A 19,581-nucleotide genomic window follows, 5' to 3' on the forward strand; every position below is an offset into this window, starting at 1 on the left:
GCTTTCCACAGCAGCCATACAATTCTAGGTTTCTGACAGGACTAGCTTCGCCAAGTCCTTAGCACCACTTGAAGGCTGGTAAAAGCCATCCTATGGGAACGAAATAGTGTCACCTGACGTTCATATTTGCATTTTTAAAAAATTTTACCTAATATCTATGGATGTTTTCCTTGCATATATATCCATGTACCAGGTGCATACCTGGAGCCTACAGAGGCCAGAAGAGGGCAGTGGATCCCCTGGGACTGGAAGTACAGATGTCAGTGAAGTAACCACTGAGCCATTGCTCCAGCCCAACTTACATTTTCCTAATGACTGGTTAGGGTGAAAGGCTGTCTCGTTATGTATTCTCCTTAGAGAGAAGTGTCTATGTAAACATCCCTACTAGCCTAGAACTCACTGTGTATGCTGGCCAGGCTGTCCTAAGACTCCGAGATCTACCTGCTGTGTCAAAGGTGTGCCCCTTTGCCCATTAAGTCAAGTGGCTTGGGTTCTCAATACTGGTTGTTAGGAGTTCTCCCATTAGTCTGTATATGACTCCGGTCTTAAATACATGATTTGTGAATCTTTTCTCTTATTTTACAAATGTGTTTTTACTTTGTTGATCATATACTTTGATGCAATTTATTTATTTATTTATTTATTATGGTTTTTTCAAGTCAAGGTTTCTCAGTGTAGCCTTGACTATCCTGGAACTCTCTCTATAGACCAAACTGGCCTTGAACTCACAGAGCTCTGCCTGCCTCTGCCTCCCACGTGCTGGGATTAAAGTGCACCACCACACCCAACACTACTAAGTTTTTCATTTTAATTAAGTGCAATTAGTATTTGTTTGTTTCCTTTGTGTCCTGTGCCTTTGGTGTCATTTCTAAGAAGTTGTCAAATCCAATATCAAGGAAGCTTTTTCCCTGGTCTAATTCTAATAAGCCTTTTTTTTTTTAACTGAAAAATTTGTTCATATATTTTGATGTTTCCTCCATCTCAACTTCTCACAGATCCTCCCCCATCTCCCTAACCCCCCAACTTTGTTTTCTCTCTTTTTCAAAAAATAATGAAACCAAGAAAGATAAACAAAACACATACAGACATACACACACGTATACACAATCCAGAAAAATGAAAAGCAAAACAGAAAAGCAAAAGACCAACAAGACAAACATATTTCCATAATCTTAAAAAAGGCTTATTAAACAAATTTAAGATTTTGGGAACCATGTATAGATAGAACAAGAAGATAATGACAATCTTGGGGGGAGTACTATATTGCCTCAGAGCCCATATTTGAAAAACAAAACAATACTTGGGTTCAAGTCCATCTTGATAAGAAAACAGCAAGTTTTCTCCACCTAGCTCTGTGATCTTCCACCTAGCTCTGTGGTCCTCCACCTAGTTCTGTGATCCTCCACCTAGCTCTGTGATCCTCCACCTAGCTCTGTGGTCCTCCACCTTCCTAACCTGTGACCCTTAAATACACTTCCTCAAGTTGTGCTGACCCACAATTACTTTCGTTGTTACTTCATAACTGAAATCCTGCTACTCTTATGAATCATAAAGTGCCGAGTGGTGGCGGCCCAAGCCTTTATTCCAGCACTCAGTAGGCAGAAGCATATGGCGCTCTGAGTTCGAGGCCATTCTGGTTTTCAGAGTGAGTTTCAGGATAGCCAGGGCTACACAGAGAAACCCTGTCTAGAAAAAAAACAACCAACTAAGCAACCATAACGCAGATATCGGATATGCAGGCTATCTGATATCTGACCCTGTGAAAGGGTAGGCCAACCCCACCCGGAAGGAGTCAAGACCCACAGGTTGAGAAACTCTGCTCTAGGCTCTCACCCCCAACCTTACCTACTCCAGAACACACACATTTTATTCCAATTCAGGAGCATCCAAATCAACTGTACTAGCCAACACCAGCAAACTTGTTTACACAGACTCTAAACATCTGTCCTCATCCCTTAGCTTTGAGGCAATTCTGTCTTGGTGAGACTTCTGACCAGGAATTACAAGAGTTATAACGGCCATCAGAACTGTGCTGTTCAGGACATGAGAGCATCACCACGGTGACCTCACTCACTGTAGGAAGGCTGACAGGCAGGCCTGAAGAAAGCCCAGCTCTGTATGTCATCGAGATTGGTAACAGAAAGTCCAGGCACACACTTCACCATGCACATTCGGTAGCTGTTGCTTTGGGGAGGGTCTCTTTCTGACCCCACACCCTTTAATTTCCTCAAGGTCAGAAGCCAGGTCTCCTGTGTCTTTAAGCAAACCGGAAGTCTCAAATGTCAATAACTATAAAGTAATCCCCCGAGGGCTGGGGTACAGTTTGGTGGTAGAGCACTTGGCTAGCACTTATGCCAGAACTGGAACCGATGCTCTGCTTTCCCAAGGCCTGCAGTGAACCAAGTCGACTCAGTTCAACAAAGTGCTTAGGGCTGAAGGCCCAAGGCCTTCGATCACTCCTAGAACTGCATAAGCCAGGCTTGGTGGTGACCTGTCAACACAGTCCTCAGGAGAACCACAAGTTCAAGGTCATCCTTAGATATACACAGAGTTTGAAGACAGCCTAGGGCAGGTGAAATCACGTCTCCAAAAATAAAATAAAATAACAACAACAAAAACCTTTAGAATACTCTCTCCCCCTAACCTCTACGTATCAGTTAGTTTTAAGACTGAGGTGAAAAATCCACAAAGAGCTCCCGCACGGCCCAGTCCGGCCTGCTCAGGTTGCTCCCTGGAGCTGTACATCAGAACAGAATTTCAAAGCTTTGTCAGATCAAGGAGGCCTTTCTGAAGCACAGCCACTCAAAGCGTTTTGTATAACAAAATACCCACAGGTTTTAACTGAGCACTTATTCCTAATTCCTTATGGATTCATTAACTGACAGTTTGGCACCAGAATACTGAGGTCTGTTTTCCATCCAACGCAAACAGTGTGAGTGCCTGGTGTTTATCCACCCTAGGAATGTCTATGCAGCAATGTAAAAACAGAACTGAAAAGAGGTTGGCTTAAACTTTCACAGAATAAAGCAGTAACAAGTGTCCCCTGCTCAGGGCTTTCCCTAACAGATGTGAACTGATCACTGATTTTTACCTGCTAGAGGAGGTATGTGCTAGGTCAGTCCACTCAACTGAGAGGCTCAGGGACTCACACAAAAATGAAAGTCATTTGTATTTTGGGCTGAAGCTGATGTCCTTGGAACCAAAGAGCAAGCTCAAAGACAGGCTTGCCCAAAAATTGTCCTCCCAAAGCACTGTTGTAGGATATAGTTCCCTGACTACTGAGACATTTATGATGGGTTTTGGAGGGATTTTAGCCATCTAATATTTTGAGTCCCTTTTTGCAATAAGGTGTGTCTGAACCTAAAAATCTGCCACAGTCTCTCTCAGACTGTCCACCTAGGCCAGTCAGTGCCTCTGAGCCTCTTCAGTCAGAGTGGTTAAGCTAAGATCCACGGCAGGATAGGAAACATGGCCCCATCTTTCCAGCTAGGCTGCACAATAGCAATGGGCAATGACCCACAGGATCCAATTGTGGCAAAGCCTAAGACTCACATAAGAGACATTAGGAAGATACCCTCCCTGTGAACTGAGGTGAGCCTGAGTCTCTATCCTACAGCTTACTCATGAACCAGTGCAGTTCCTTGCTGCTTAGACTAGTGTGAGCTTTCTAACCGAGTGAAAAGATTTGAAGCAGCCAGGCATAGTGCCACACACTTGAAACCACCCCCACTGCTCAGGAGACTATGGCTAAAGGATTAGAAATTCAAAACCAGAATGGGCTACATAGGACGACATTGCCTTTAAAAAAAGAAAAAGAAAGCCGGGTGGTGGTGGTGCACGCCTTTAATCCCAGCACTTGGGAGGCAGAGGCAGGCGGATTTCTGAGTTCAAGGCCAGCCTCGTCTACAAAGTGAGTTCCAGGACAGCCAGGATTATACAGAAAAACCCTGTCTCAAAAAAAAAGAAAAAAAAAGAAAAGAAAAAGAAAAGAAAAAGAAAAAGAAAAAGAAAAAGAAAAAGAAAAAAGAGTCCAGGCTAAAGAGATGGAACTCTGGCTGCTCTTCCACAGGACCTGGGTTGAGTTCTCAACACACACACGGGAGCTCCCAATGGCCTGCGACTCTAGTTCTGGGGGATCGGACACCCTCACAGAGACACATCCAGGAAAATCACCAATGCGCATTTAACAAATATAAAAAGAAGTCATTAAAATAATTTTTAAAAGCTTTTTGGGAAAAGTCCATATGCATTAGCTCTTAAAGAGATGATCTGAAAAAGATAGAGCTGACAAATCGGAAGCAGCGCCACCTGGTGGAGACTAGAGGCAGGCTGGCAAGCTTCGGTGATGCATCTCTTCCTCTTCCAGCTGACTGGATTTGCCCCACCCCTCACTTGTTCACCGCGACTCACGTACGTGAAGACACACAAAGGAGGGCTGGGCAGGGCCAGTGAATGACGGGCTAGATGCACATGCATGAGAAACTATCAAAAGTTCAAGTGTGAAGGTGCATACCTGTAACCCCAGTGGAGACAGGGTGGAGGCAGGCAGAACTCAGGGCCTTGATACACATGTGTAGCTGGAACTGTGAGATACCGTGTCTCAAGTGTGTGTGTATATGTACTGCTGAGTATACTGGAACATGACAGAAGATTTCTGATGTTGACCTCTAAAATCTACATATGCCCTCACAAGTGGGCACACCTACAAATATACATTCATACACAATATTTTATACACACACACACACACATATATATAGTATTCAAAGAAAATCAATCTAGAAACTTGAATGGAAAAAAATCTTTTTTTTTTTAAAGATTTATTTATTTATTATATGTAAAGAAGAGGGCGACAGATCTTGTTAAGGATGGTTGTGAGCCACCATGTGGTTGCTGGGATTTGAACTCTGCACCTTTGGAAGAGCAGTCGGGTGCTCTTACTCGCTGAGCCATCTCACCAGCCCCGAAAAAAAACTTTTAACAACAACAACAAAAACCATTATTCTCATAAGCCCATGACTTTTCAATCTTTACGCTTCTGTCATCCAAACCCGTCCAGAACTTAGAGGAAAAAAATTAAAGCCAGTGGAACCAGAACGAAACAGTAGGAAGAGTGGGGACTGCCGGAACACTCCGGGCTGCACACCAACGTTCACTGTGGGTCAGCTTCTAGGCTCACTCAGGGCGTGCCCGCCCTTCTAAGTGTATAAACCATGAGAGAAAAATGGCTTCATTTCAAAATTACTTTCTCGACTGCTATTTTATAGACCTGGAGTAGCCCTAACCATAACATTATTACCTCATTAGAGAGACTGTGTTTTTACTGTTTTTCTATCTGAGGTCTCAGGAGCTAACACACAACAAACACTTAAAAAAAAAAACAACTGAATTACGTTGCAAATAATGCAGTTTTCCAAAAGTCAGAACATTGGACATTGTCTAACAAATAAAAATAGAAATCCAGGAAAGGCAGGGGAGGCATTAAAGCATCTTGTCTCATAAGTCTACGGTGGTTTTAGTGGATTCTCTTGATGGCAAAATAACGACATTTTGGAGTTATGAACAGTGTACTCGCAAGCCCCCCTATTCCTTGGAGAGCACACACTGTCACTCAGTCCAGAGGAAAGGTCTGCGGAGTGGGAAGGCCGGCTGGGCAGACTTCACAATTGCCGCTGTCTGTCTGTCTGTCTGTCTGTCTGTCTCTCTCTGTCCAGCTCCACCTTGTGAGACAAGCCGGCTCTATTTCCTACTAGGGAAGCTCCACATCAGCCCAGGACTGCAGAAGGGCTCACACACTGCAGGCTTGGAAACATCTGGAAACTAGGCAGCAAGTCCTCCAGCTTGAAGATGTAGGTTACTGGGGGGCAGGCCTTTGAAAGCTACTCCTGCTCCCCCATCTTCTATCCTGCTGTTTCCCATCTGCCATGGGGTCAGCAGCTTTCCCACATCCTCCACTGTCAGGATGTTCAGCCTCCTCCCCACAGGCCCAGAACCTGAGAGGCACAGACTCAGGTTGGGACTCTCTGAAACCGTGAGCCAAAATGTATTTCCTGAAGTTGCTCCTTTGGTATTTTGATTACGGCTACAGTAAACTAACCAACACCTCTATTCTCTGATCTACTTAGACATTCAAGCTGATACCTAACCCCAGTGGATGCCAGGTACCATAAATTAAAACAAAAAGGGGGCCAGGACAGAGGGGCTGTGTGTCCCTACTCACACACAGAAATTCTAATACTTACCAGTCTAGACAAAGCTTTGGACCCCGCATAGATTATGCCCACGAACAGCACTGAAGCAGGAAGCCACGTCAAAACATCAGATCTAAAAAGAGGAGGAGAAATCATAATGCTTTTGCTACCTCACATTTGAAAAGACCCTACCTTCCCCCACCCCAGAGGCACCAATTCCTTCCCCAAGCTTGTCTATATATCTTTGTGTTTGGGGGGTGGGGGTGGGGTGAATAGATAATGACAGGTGCTCTTGGCTCACAGAGAGAACAACACAAGCAAATGAAGCCATTCAACACACAGCTCTGTCATGTGACATCTACTCAGCCTTCAGGAACACCCCAAAACTGAACATGGATAGACCTTGCTACTGCTCAGGGAAAGGACGCAGCTGATTTTCTTCAGTGGTGGTAGGCCATTAATTTTCAAGTATGCCTACAGTTTTTTGGTTTTGTTTTAAAGACTGTTTACCTAAGATGTTTCAAACAGCTCTATGGAATTACAACTTTGAACCAAAAAAATTTGGAAAAAGGTTTTTAAATAATAAATCTTAGAACTTCAACAGGGTGGTCATATTCTGGCTCCTTCAGACTTTAACCTGGAATTTTAGAGAGCCCTGAGGGGTTTGAAAGGCACACATCTTTGGCTCAGGTTGACCATACTAGGATCTGACTTTTCATTATAGTCTAGAATCTTGTCCTCCTCAAAATTAATAAATCAGCTACGTGTGGTGGCACACACCTTTAATGCCAAGCACTTGGGAGGTCAGCCTGATCTATACAGTGAGTTCCAGAACAGTCAGAACTATATACTGAAATCTTATCTCAAAAACAAAAACGAAAAACCTCCCACAAACAAAGAGAAGAGCTGGATGCAGGGCACAGGTCATGGGGCTACTGGACGCTGGACTCAGGGCCCAGCTCATGGGGCTGCTGGATGCGGGGCCCAGCTCATGGGGCTGCTGGACGCGGGGACCAGCTCATGGGGCTGCTGTACGCGGGGACCAGCTCATGGGGCTGCTGTACGCGGGGCCCAGTTCATGGGGCTGCTGCTTTTTTCCTCTCGCTGAGGTTGTAAGTGACGCCACTCTACTACTTGACTTTCCCAGAGTCAAGCTCAAAATTAATAAAAATAAGTAAAGCTGTTTGGGCAGTAGAGAACATGATCACCCCCACAGCTCCCGGAACACTGCTGCGACAGTGGCGTGCTCACAAAAAGTCCTCCCTTTTACTGTCCAGGACAAGCAGTCTATCCAGGATCAGACTCGGACCTAGCACAGCCATGTTCCCAGGCTCCAGGATGGCCTCTAAATCTCACCGACTATCCCAGTTACTTCAGCAAACGCTTATAGCACCTTAGAAACTTCTAAGACTCACTGTGAACAGTGGCCGCACAGCATTCAGTGAGCATGTACAGCCAATCGGGCACCATGTTACATGTTCTCCATGCTACTTTTTTTAATGTCTTTTGTATGTTGGACTACTGTGTGTGCAGTGCCTGCAGAAGTCAGAAGGGGGCATCATATCCTCCAAAAATGGAGTTACAGAAGGTTGTGAGTGGACATGTGTTGGGAATCCAATCCAGAAACCAGTGTGCCTAATGTCTGAGCCCTTCAAGCACCATGCTACATTGTTTAAACTCCACACAGTGAGGACTATGGTGAAGACTCAGTTAGCAAATTACCTGATCTGCAAGTATGAGGATCGGAGTAAGAGCCCCAGCACCCATAGAGAATCTGGGTGTGGTAGTGCACATCTGTAATCCCAGCACTAGGGTGACAGGAGGACCCTTGGGGCTTGATGGTCGGCCAGTCTGGCTGAATTGGAGAGAGTGCTATCTCAAAGAAATAAAAGGTAGACAGCGATAGAAGAAGACACCCAATGCCAACCTCTGGCCTTGCACATACATACACAAATTTTAAAAATCCATAACAATTGGGGCTGGAGAGGTGGCTCAGCAGTTAAGAGCACTGGCTGCTCTTCTGAAGGTCCTGAGTTCAAATCCCAGCAACTACATTGTGGCTCACAACCATCTGTAATGGGATCTGACACCCTCTTATGGTATGTCTGAAGACAGCTATAGTGTCCTTAGGTGTAATAATAAATAAATCTTTTTAAAAAAAATCACAACAACCTCATGAAGATGTCTGACATAACAATGGCTCATACTGTCAACAGGACACTTTTCAATTTTATGATGGGGAAAGCCATCCCCATCTGTCATTCTATTTGGTATAGTACCCAGTCAGTTACCCACATATCCATAAGAAGGTTCTCCTCTCTCAGACACTGAAAAGCATCCTAGTGGGACACTGTAGAAAGGCTCTCTCACCGGTGTCATTGCACGAAGTCTGTGATTGCTTTTCTTTTCTATTTTAAGGGGATCACAGTAAAGAGATTGCATAAATCTCTGAAGAGTTTTTAAACTTTGGACTATTAACATGGTTAATAGTTGAAGTTGAACTGAATGCATTTCTGCATTATGATATGGCTACCAGCCTATGAGGGCTGGGGAGTGGAATGCCATGCTTTGAATGAAAATGGCCCCCATAGACTCTTAGGGAGTAGTGCTATAGGAGGTGTGTCCTTGTTGGGGTGGACATGTCCCTGTTGGAGAAAGAGTGGCACTGGGGATAGGGCTCTGAGGTTTCAGGTGCTAAAGCCAAGCTCAGTGTCACTCGCTCCTCCTGCTGCCTTCCAATCTGGATGTAGAACTCTCAGCTGCTTCTTCAGAACCATGTCTGCCTGCGTGCCACCAAGCTTCCTATCATGATGACTAAACCTCTGAACCTGTAAGGTGGCTGCAATGGAATGCTTTTCTTTAAGAGTTGACACAGTCATGGTGTATCTTCACAACAATAAAGCCCCCACTAAGACACCTCAGTGCCAGTTATCTGTCCCAGTGCCTTCTCAAGATAGGCTAGACCAACCTACAGTATTCTCTACGTAGAGAGAAATTATTTTAGGTTCATAGGTAAGAGCTTAAACAGTTGGAGAAGAGGAAGAAGGAAGAGAGAGAGAGAGAGAGAGAGAGAGAGAGAGAGTGTGTTCCCATACAACAAGAAGGGTCTCAGGACTAAGGCTCCTTTCAAGGTGCTAGTCTGGCGGCTTTAGAGGACTTCTGGCAGAAGCTGGCCTGAGGTATGGTGAGGATGCACTGTTAGCCCAGGTGGCCCATCCAGGTGGGTGTCCAGGGCACTCCTCTCACTTTCGGTCACAGAGCCACTAAGGCCTCTACTCAGAACAGATTGGGCTGGAGGCCAGTCTATAGGGCATTTTTCTTAAGTAACGACTGAGGTAGGAAGGCCCAGTCCATTGTAAGTGAGGTTATCCCTGGACTGATGGTCTGGGTTCTATGGGAAAGCAGGCTAGGCAATCCCTGAGGAGCAAGGCAGTAAGCAGCATCCCCCCCATGGGCTCCGCACCAGCCTCTGCCTCCAGGTTCCTGTCCTGCTTGACTTGTTTCAGTGATGCACTACAGTATGGAAATACAAGCCAAGTAAACCCTTTCCTCCCCAACTTGCTTTTGATCACGGTATTTCACCACAGCAATAGTATCCCTAACGAAGACACTGAGATAACACAGAAACAAGAACCACAGCTGACTCCTGACATCCTCGAACCTGTTGCTTTGGGATTCCTAGCCCGTTTGGCCAGTTGCTGAATCCTGTTCTCATCAAAGGTTATCAACTCACAGAGGTGCACACCAACCTCGGGTCACTTCCTATTGAACAGCTGGTAAACGAGGCCAGACGCTAAAGCCAGGTCTACCCAGCTCTAAGCACCCAGTCATGCTAAGCTTACCACCTTGCCCACACAACCCACATCTCTAATGGAGACAAAGCTATAGACAGGTAAGCACAATGGCTGTTTTGTGTCCGATAAAAAAAGCTAACAGGGATATATCTTCCATCACCACCTGAAATAACAGACATCTGTATCCCCAACCTAAAAGTGAGCAGAGAGGAGAGCGTGCCAGCCCCATCCTCAGGGGCCAGGGGATGCTACAGATGGTGGCCATTCCCTAGAAAAAAGCTTTCCCACTTCTGCCTAAGCTCACAGGGATCAAAGGCAACCGAACACAAACCCATAGCAGGCCATGAGCCAGAAGTACAGTGCTCCAAGCTAGCCAGCAGCTGGCTTGGCTGCAGCAGGCCCAAGGCTGTGGAATGGAAGGTCAGTGAATTCCAGACTAGGGTCTCTCTTAAAATAAACAAAGGAAACGCCTGCTGAGTTAGTCTCCAAGAAACCAGCATGGTGTGTGCTGATCCCAGCTCCCAAACACAAAGGCAAACTTCACTGGATACATAGGAAGACTCCTGGGGAGTGTGGCAGAGAGGCTGAGTGAGCACTGTGTTCCAAACATTTAGGCCAGGACCCTGGCATGGGACACTGTGGCTTCTAATGACCCCATACTGACCTGCCATCTCACTTGGGGCTGGAAGGAAAGGGCAATATATGCCCATGAGACAGTGTTTGTCCCCAGCCTAAAGGGTGCAAGCATTTTCCTTGGACCTTCAGACACGCTGGGGAGGAGAGGTGATGAAATCGCCCTGACTTCTGAAACACCCACCCATGTCCTTCACTTTAGCTGTCAGCCTCCTCCAAAAAACTGAATTATCCCAGCAGTCTCAAAATGGAGAGAGAGAATGCCCAGGCCAGCCAGAGAAGACACTTTCCTACCAGAAAGAGAGGTACAGCATATTAGGTGACCTTACAGAAGACTGGATGGGGCAGTGGTTACACACTGCCATCTGTAACTCTGGGAGTGCAGTAACTGTAACCTGAGGACTTCAGAACCCTGAAGAAGACCTTGGTGGGAGCATGACTCTTTTGTCACCTTCTATCATTCCTTCCAGTATGATCACAGGAAGTAAATCATCTTTTTCTACTTTTCACTATTAATTTAGCTATCTGAATTGGATTATTGTGGACAGACAACGGAACCTGGTTTACGGGAGCACAGGCTGAGACCCTAATCCGTTACAGTTGACTGTGGAGGCACTTGGCCCCTCTGAGCAGGGAGAACTTGCCATCCTGGACCATATCTGACATGAAGAAAAACCCTGTAGGCTTAGTGTGGCACACACCTATAACCCCAGCACTCGAGAGGCAGAGGCGGGTCTCTAAGTTCACAGCCTGGTCTACACAGCAAGTTCCAGGACAGCCAGCGCTACCTAGAGAAACCCTGTCTCAAAAAACCAGAAAACAAAAGAAAAGCACTACAATTACAACCCAGTATCTCATGCCAGAAAGCAGTTAGACCCGGCGGGCTCCTCCCAGGGCCCAGTGTTACGCTCAGCAACACCTCAGCAACGGTAGGGTCTCGTTGCACACACATATTGTCTCATAATCTCCTCAACTTCACATTTCCCATGGCAAAAAGCCACACCCAGCTTACTGACAACTGAATTAATTACCACTGACCACCTTAATAATAATTAATTGCATGAATGTCGTATGGTTGGATATTTATGTCAATCTTGCATTGTTTACTATCCCAATGCTGTATGAGTATATACACTATAGTCTCATATTTGTGATGGTTTCATAATACTCAGGGTAAATGCCCAGAAACGTTGTTCAGAGATAACAGACCCTGAAGCTTACAAAATCACTCTGTAGAGGAATCACACTACCTTTAAAGGCCTAACCCTGAGTTAAGAGCCAAGGGCTAAACATTAGAAATAGAGGAGGCTCTTCTAACTCAGCAGCTGGGGCACCTGGGCCTCTTACGTGGGCTAATTCTTCCGTTACCTTATTTGCCCACAAAGGAAACAAAATAGAATTGAAGTCTGTGGTGGTCCTGGCAGGGTCTCAGGTTCCTTCAGCATCTGGGCCTCTGGGGACTGCTGAGCCAGTGAGAGTGTTCATGCTTGCACACGTATGTGTTTGCATGAGGGTAGAGGACCAACTCGTGACAGAGGGATTGCGGGTACTACTACTTTGAAGCATCTCTGGCCAAGGGGTCTGGTTTGAAAACTGCCAATCTGTCATGCCCCTTAAGTGACTGGAAGCCCAGACGGTGCATTTCACTTGAATCACAGGTCTGTTTCCCATTTGCTTGCACACACACCCCACCATTGGCACACATAATAAGGCTGTTATTAAGGTGAAGCCTAATTAAATTAAATCGCTTGGTTTGTAGATAGAGCATGCCTTATTGAGAGAACATCTGCTTCCTGCAAATACTCCGCAGTGTTATGGCTGCCTGAAAGGCGCCTCAAATGGAATTCTCAAAAATTCTGTACTCCACTGACACCTAGTGGATATAAAGTAACTTCCAAACATGAAAATAAAGAGCCATGACAGTTGACTGCTGACATTGCCTAAAATACTAACCCCACCACCACTGTATGTCAGTACTTGCTACACAGGTGAAAGGACCTCAGCACATTCCTTTCTATCTTGTGTGTGTGTACATGTGTACATGTTTGTGTGTGTGCACATGTTGTGCATGTGCACGTGGAAGCCAGAGGTCAACCTCAGATGCCTTCATCAATTGTTCCCACCTTATCTTTCTGAGACTGAGTCTTTCACCAAAGCCGGACTTCACTGAATCTGCTAGACTGGCTGACCAGTGAGTTACACCTCCTCTCTGTATCCCCAACACACACACACACACACACACACACACACACACACACACACACACACACCAGTGCTGGGCTTACAGGCAAGCAAGAACTTTACCAACTCAATTGTCTGCCAGCTCCTTCTGGGTATATGGAGAGGCTGGAGGGAGCAAACAAGGAGGCAAACGGTGTAACTAAACTATAATCTCAAAAAATTTAAAAGAAATAATTCTTAAATTAATAATAATTTAAAAATTGAAAAAGCCATGTATTATTTTCGGTGCACGACCTCTGCTTCCTGCTTGCAGACCAAGATGTGAGCTCTCAGCAATTCCTGCCGCCAAGCCTCTGCTCAGCTGTCATGGACTTAAAACTGTGGAACTGTAAACCCACCACAAAACTTCCCTCTATATGTTGTTATGGTCCTGGTGTTTTATCACAGCAAAAGAAAAGCAACTGATACATTGGAACTATTCTTAACTACTCTGTAAATAGAAATAATTTAATAAAATTTCCAAGAATACTTAAAGCTGCTCCAGTAAGTTATCTGTAGTGATCCTAAAATAAAGGCAAATTAATATGGTATTGTAACTTGTATGTCTCTAGTAATTTTAATATCATAAGACTCACACTGTTCAAGATTTGTCTCACTATAAAATCACTGGACCTCAAGGGTGGTTTCCTGGTGCAATTCAATACACATTTAAAGCAAGTGTGCATGAACCACGTGTCAGTTACACAGACACTGCTGTACCTTGGACCGCTGTGGAGCTCCACCCATCCCAGTTTCCATGATATATGAAGCAAAAGTCCACCAATGAATGTCTGCCACCTGGAAAGGATGAACGTCAAGATGAGTAACTCCAGGCCTACAGAGTCCAGCTCTATCCAGTCACGACAGATGTACTGACGTCACGACTACATACCTTCAACCCTTCCCCTCTTCTCTCTCATTTTCCCTCAGATGAGTCCAGTTTTCTGTAAGCTGACACTATTACTCACTTGCTCCACTTCTTGACATTTCCTGAATAACCTCATTCATAGCCCACAGAGACGAGTGACTCCCAGATCCCATTCTTCTTTCTTTTTCGTTTCTTTTTTGTTTTTTGTTTTTCGAGACAGGGTTTCTCTGTATAGCCCTGGCTGTCCTGGAACTCACTTTGTAGACCAGGCTGGCCTCGAACTCAGAAATCCGCCTGCCTCTGCCTCCTGAGTGCTGTGATTAAAGGTGTGTGCCACCACGTCCAGCCCAGATCCCCATTCTTACCTAGATCTACCCTGAAATCCCAGAAGCTCCCAATTACATCATATGCACAATGCCACCTTCAACATGACCAGCCATGAGCATGATCCTTCCAGCCAACTGAGACATGCTCAACCATCCTTCCTAATTCTTCCCATGGCTATTTGGTAAAGACCTCATGATTGTATTTAGCCCCACAGCATCTGCATCCAAAGTCACAGCCCTAGCTAGCTGTTGTTGTAATTTGGCCTTTCTTGTACCTGGTCCTTAGCTTAGTCCTATGAGTCCCCAGGGTTGTCCCCACCATTCATTCTCTATCTTGTAGCATTTTTTTTCTAAGCTGCTAATTAAATCACGCCACTCACATGTTTTAAAACTGGGAGGCAGAGGCAGGCAGATTTCTGAGTTCGAGGCCAGCCTGGTCTACAAAGTGAGTTCCAGGACAACCAGGGCTATACAGAGAAACCCTGTCTTGAAAAACCAAAAAAAAGGAAAAAAACAAAAAACCAAAAAAACCCTCTTTGATTCTTCCTCAGCCCTCCGCCCCTTCACAGCCATGTATACTACATACACCCTAGGGCCATGAAGCTCACTAGAGACACTATGATCTTAGCTATACTATATGTATATGTGCTCTTATATACAGTCAGGGAGAGTGTAGGTTAGCAACACTTCTTCCTCTTCTACTGGGCAAAACACATCAAAATGTCAAATGAGCCAGGCATGGTGGCATAGACCTGTAATCCCAACACTTGGGAGGCTGAATCAAGAGGGATATGAGGGAGTGGATAGAAGGCTCAGCACACAGAGCATAAACACACACACACACACACACACACACACACACACACACACACTTATAAGAATAAAAATGAACCTTAAAGGGGGCCGGGGAATTGTGAGCTCAAGGCCATCTCTTAAAGGTGATAGAGAAGTGATAGTTCCAAGTATTCTCTTTAGTGATGTTTCTTATCCATATTCTGGGGCTCCACGTAATATTCAGCTCCTAGAGCCACCACAAACGCAGTAAATCCCCAACTGATCCCTTTACATGAAGGATCCATGAAGGAGCCTCAGGCTTTTGAAGCCATCCACGTATCTTCAAAATTCACAGCTGGTCCAAGGATCCCTCACCCCTCATGCAGCCAATCTCTTCCTGACAGTTTCTAATGGTGACCTTTCTATGTCCCACTGCCTGCACATTGAAGTTCTAATTACTGTGATCAAGGTGGTGTTCACATCCATGTTCAGGGGTCACATCTGACAGCAATCTGCCCTCTCAGGACACCTTTATATTCTACATGATTCATCCGTATGTTTTAAGACCTTAAGTTTAGTCACAAATGACATGAGGGACCTCACCTCAGATGTGACTGTAACACCCATGTGTTATGATATTATACCAAGAACCCCTGGCCTCCAGGACAAAGTCTCTTATGTGTTATTCAAAACCCTCTGACTTAGGCCAGTCCCTCCCCAGGATAAACTCTCTCTCCCTGCCTTGGGGGTTCCCAAAGCACACAACATGCACCCTCAAAATGTGCCATTTTAATTCCACTTCTTGGAATTTGTAGGCACTGCCCACATTCTCCATAATATGCCCCTATCTCCCAATGCATTTGAAGACAACTGGTCAGTATTAAGACCTAATGTTTCATTGATCCAGCTGAGAACTGGCCAACTAGAACAGGCCTCCTGAATCTACCAGGTCTAGAGCAGAGGTCTAAAGCTGGTCAGTTTTCCACCCAAAGAGACATGTAGTAGTGTATGGGTGTTTTTGTCTTCATGTCTGTGCACAAGTGTGCAGTGCCTGTGGAGGCAAGGAGTGGGTGTCCTCTGGAATTGGAATTATAGACAGTTATGAGACATCACGTGGGTGCCTGGGTCTTTAAGAGCAGCTCGTGCTCTTAACCATGAAGCCATTTCTCCATCCCCCAAACACATTTCTAAAGAGAAGTGTGAGGGATGACTCTATGCATATGTAAATGGAATATGCTTTAAAAAAAGTCAACAGCTCTTCTTCCTAAAAAATTAACAAAAGAATACTCCAAAAAAAAAAAAAAACCCACAGAAGACTAACTATACATTGTTTTAAGGACCCAAAGGCAAACGAAAGGATTACACAATGAGCATATTATTAGTTGGGTAAATGTCATTTTTATTCTCCTGTATTAATTGTCATCTTAGGCTTACTGCTTCTATCTGTTAGCCTAGTCCTAGTTCTGGAAGCTTCAAGCCTCTGTATAATCTTATCTAGGCCTAGATTGTTTTCAGTCTCTCAGACTTACTGGGGAGTCAGCTCACCCTTTCTTGTTCTTCGTGAACTCTGACTGGTTCAACTCAGCTGCTCTGGCTCAGACTCCTCTCCAAGCTGACTGATTTAATCCGGCTTCTCTCTTGCCTCTGACTGAATTCTCTGCTCCACCTCATAGTAACTTTGGCCTGGTGGCTGAGGCCTGTGATCCCAGCTACTGGGAAACTGAGGCAAGAAGATCACGAATTCAAAGTGTGCCTGGGCTAGAGTGATTTAAATCCAGCCTTTGTCTTAAAAGCAAATTTTTAAGAGCAGGTGATCTAAGTAGTCCAGCAAATCCCACCAGGTTTGGATTGTAGGCTCAATCCCCAGTACCAGACCAAAATGCACCAAATAAATACGAAAAATGCTAAAACCACAGTAACAGTAAGTGGGTAAAAGGCACAAATAGAAAAATTCACCGAAAAGAGGTCAGAACAGAGAAGCACAAGAAAACCATGTGCCTTTAGGAATCAGTTACATCATGAAACAAACAAAAATGTATTGTTATTTGCCCATGACATTTGCAGAAAGGAAAAAAGTAGGAGTCATAGTTTGAATATGCATGCAGGGTTAAAAGGTAAACTGAGACTGGAGAAACAACTCAGCAGCCAGGAGCACTGACCAGTATCCTGGGGTTCAGTTCCCAGCACCCACGTGGCAACTCACAACAGGCTATAACTTTAGCTCCAGGAGACCCAATATCTTCTTCTGAACTCCAGGGGCACCAAGTACATAGTGCACATACACATACATACATGCATACATACATACATACAAATAGATAGATAGATAGATACATACATACATACATACATACAAATAGATACATACATACATAAATAGATATATACATAGATACATACACACATGCATGCATACATACGTACATACATACAGGCAAAGCATTCATACACATAAAACAAATCAAATCTTTTTTTTAAAACTGGTAAAGTATTTTTTAAAAATGATCTTATTGCCAGGCAGTGGTGGCACATTCCTTTAACCCCAGCACTCAGGAGCAGTAGCAGGCAGATCTCCGTGAGTTTGAGGCCAGCCTGCTCTAGGACAGCCATGTAGACAGACCCTGTCTCAAGATGAAAAAAGAAAGAAAGAAAGAATGCTAAATAAAGAAGTTCTTTTGTCAAATTTAAGTGGGAATATCTAAGAAGTCATTCAGTTTGACCAGTTCAAAATGAAAAATGCCCGGAGCTTTTATGCTTCCTAAGTGGGACATGACCCAACACCCACTAACAAAATGGATGAACCATAGTATCTCTCATTGATGATGAGACTGTATAGTTACTAAAACTTTCGAAGAACATTTTAAGGCACTGTTTGAACATTTCCTACAAATGCATATGAAGGCTGCTAAAGATGTTTGCCCTGGAAGCTGGAGAGCTGGCTCAGGAGTTAACAGTACATGCTGCTCCTGCAGAGGACCAGAGTTCAGTTACTAGCAGCCCTGCATGTGAGGCAGCTCACGACTGCCTGTAACTCCAGCTACAATGGCCTCTATGGGCCCTTCATTCATGTGTCATACACATATATACACAGAAACATACAAATCTTAAAGAACAAAAATCTGAGGCAAAAAGAAAAAAAGAAAAAAAAGATACTCACCCTTGGAATAATGTAGGGTAGGTAAATTGCAGGACAGACAGGACATACTGAAAAACAAATACCAGATTAATGAACATTATGAATGACACAGAATTGATAAAGCATATACTATTCCTATTAAAGAAATATGAGTGTGTTAACTATTTCAAGGGCTTCATTCCCCAAAATCATAAATGGCAAAAGAACGACCTTCCAAGTTATCCTAAAGAGCAACTCAGCTGAAGTAACTTTCTGTTTTCATTTTGTTACTGTTTGCTTATTTGTTCTTAAGACAGGATTTTGTCTGTAGCTATGTAACCCAGGATCCTGGTAATCCATTGGTCTTGGCCTCCTAAGTGCCAGAATTACAGGTTTGTGCCACCATAACCTAATTCAGTTTGTATTTATATTCTTTCTTTTTAAATTCTTTGTTGTGTATAATCCATTGCTATAATGTATGTATACACATTCATCTGTGTGAGTGTGAGTGTGGATGCAGGCAGTCGTGCATGCAGGAGTTAGTTTGCCTCACCTTGCCTGTGATATGCTCTTGTTATCCACCATTTCATATGCCAGGCTACCTAGCCCAGGACAGCCCTTCTCTGTTCCCCATCTTGCCATAGGACACACACTATTACATCAGGCTTTTGAGTGGTTTCAGGGATCTGAATGCAGGTCCTCACATTTACCTGAGTGTCTCCCCAATCAAATGTATAGAGTTTTATAATGGATAAATTGTATTTTGTCTTTGGAGACATCTTCTTCTATTATGAACATTCTAAGTTTATTTAGAACTCTTTTAATTCTCCACATTGTCTAAAAAACAAACAAACAAAAAGCAAAACCAAAAGGCAGTTAAGCCAGGTATGGCGACACACAGTAACACATGCCTTCAACCCCAGTGCTTGGGAGACAGAGGCAGGTGCATCTCTGTGAGTTCCAGGCCAGCTGGAACTACCCTGAGACCTTTTCTCAAAAGAAAGAAAAGGGGAGGGGTAGGGAAAGGGAGGGAGGGAGGGAGAGAGTATTGAGGATGTTCATGGAAGCATCCTCCTCTACCTAAGCAAAGCTGTCCATGAATAAGCTCTGAACTACCACGATGATGGACGACTTCCTTGCTGCAGTCCATGTTTAGGATTTGTCCCTTAAGTACGTCCACTGGCATCCTTGGTACGCCCCACTCTCCCCTTCCCTGATGCTTTTATTCTGAACTGGAGGAAGGATGAATTGAGACCTGGGCATGTCTTGAAACACCCACAATAACCTTCACAGTGATACCCAATAGTTACTCAATTTGTTATGTGCTTAGCTTTGGTCTACAAACAGAGGGAGATCTAAGAAGCTGAAGGCCAGGCAGAGATGGTGATGCAGGTCAGTGGCTGAGCATAAGCCTATCGTGAGGTTCTGGGTTCAGCCTCCGAGTGTCGCCAAGGAAAACAAAACTCGAAAGCTCTTAACCTCACTTTTGCTAAACAGTAAGAAAAGAAATCTACAGGCTGCAGCCGGGTGTGGTGGCGCACGCCTTTAATCCCAGCACTCGAGAGGCAGGCGGATTTCTGAGTTTGAGGCCAGCCTGGTCTACAAAGTGAGCTCCAGGACAGCCAGGGTTACACAGAGAAACCAGAAAGAGGGGAGGGGA

General features: G+C 44.6%; 1 protein-coding gene across 3 annotated transcripts in view; it reads right to left on the minus strand.

Annotated features, from left to right (window-relative positions):
• The window catches only part of Tmem241 (transmembrane protein 241), a 126,965-nt gene that overhangs the window by 105,756 nt on the left and 1,628 nt on the right, over positions 1-19,581 (minus strand). For 2 of the 3 annotated variants that reach the window (XM_021214871.1, XM_029547270.1), the window contains exons 2-4: positions 17,964-18,010; positions 13,559-13,636; positions 6,243-6,324 (exon numbers count right to left, since the gene is read on the minus strand). In XM_021214871.1, the coding sequence (XP_021070530.1) occupies positions 6,243-6,324; positions 13,559-13,636; positions 17,964-18,010 (207 nt within the window). The remainder of the gene's footprint in view (positions 1-6,242; positions 6,325-13,558; positions 13,637-17,963; positions 18,011-19,581) is intronic. The other variant, XM_029547271.1, reaches the window with a different exon arrangement.

This window comes from Mus pahari, chromosome 15, assembly GCF_900095145.1.
Source record: "Mus pahari chromosome 15, PAHARI_EIJ_v1.1, whole genome shotgun sequence".
Lineage (NCBI taxonomy): Eukaryota > Metazoa > Chordata > Mammalia > Rodentia > Muridae > Mus > Mus pahari.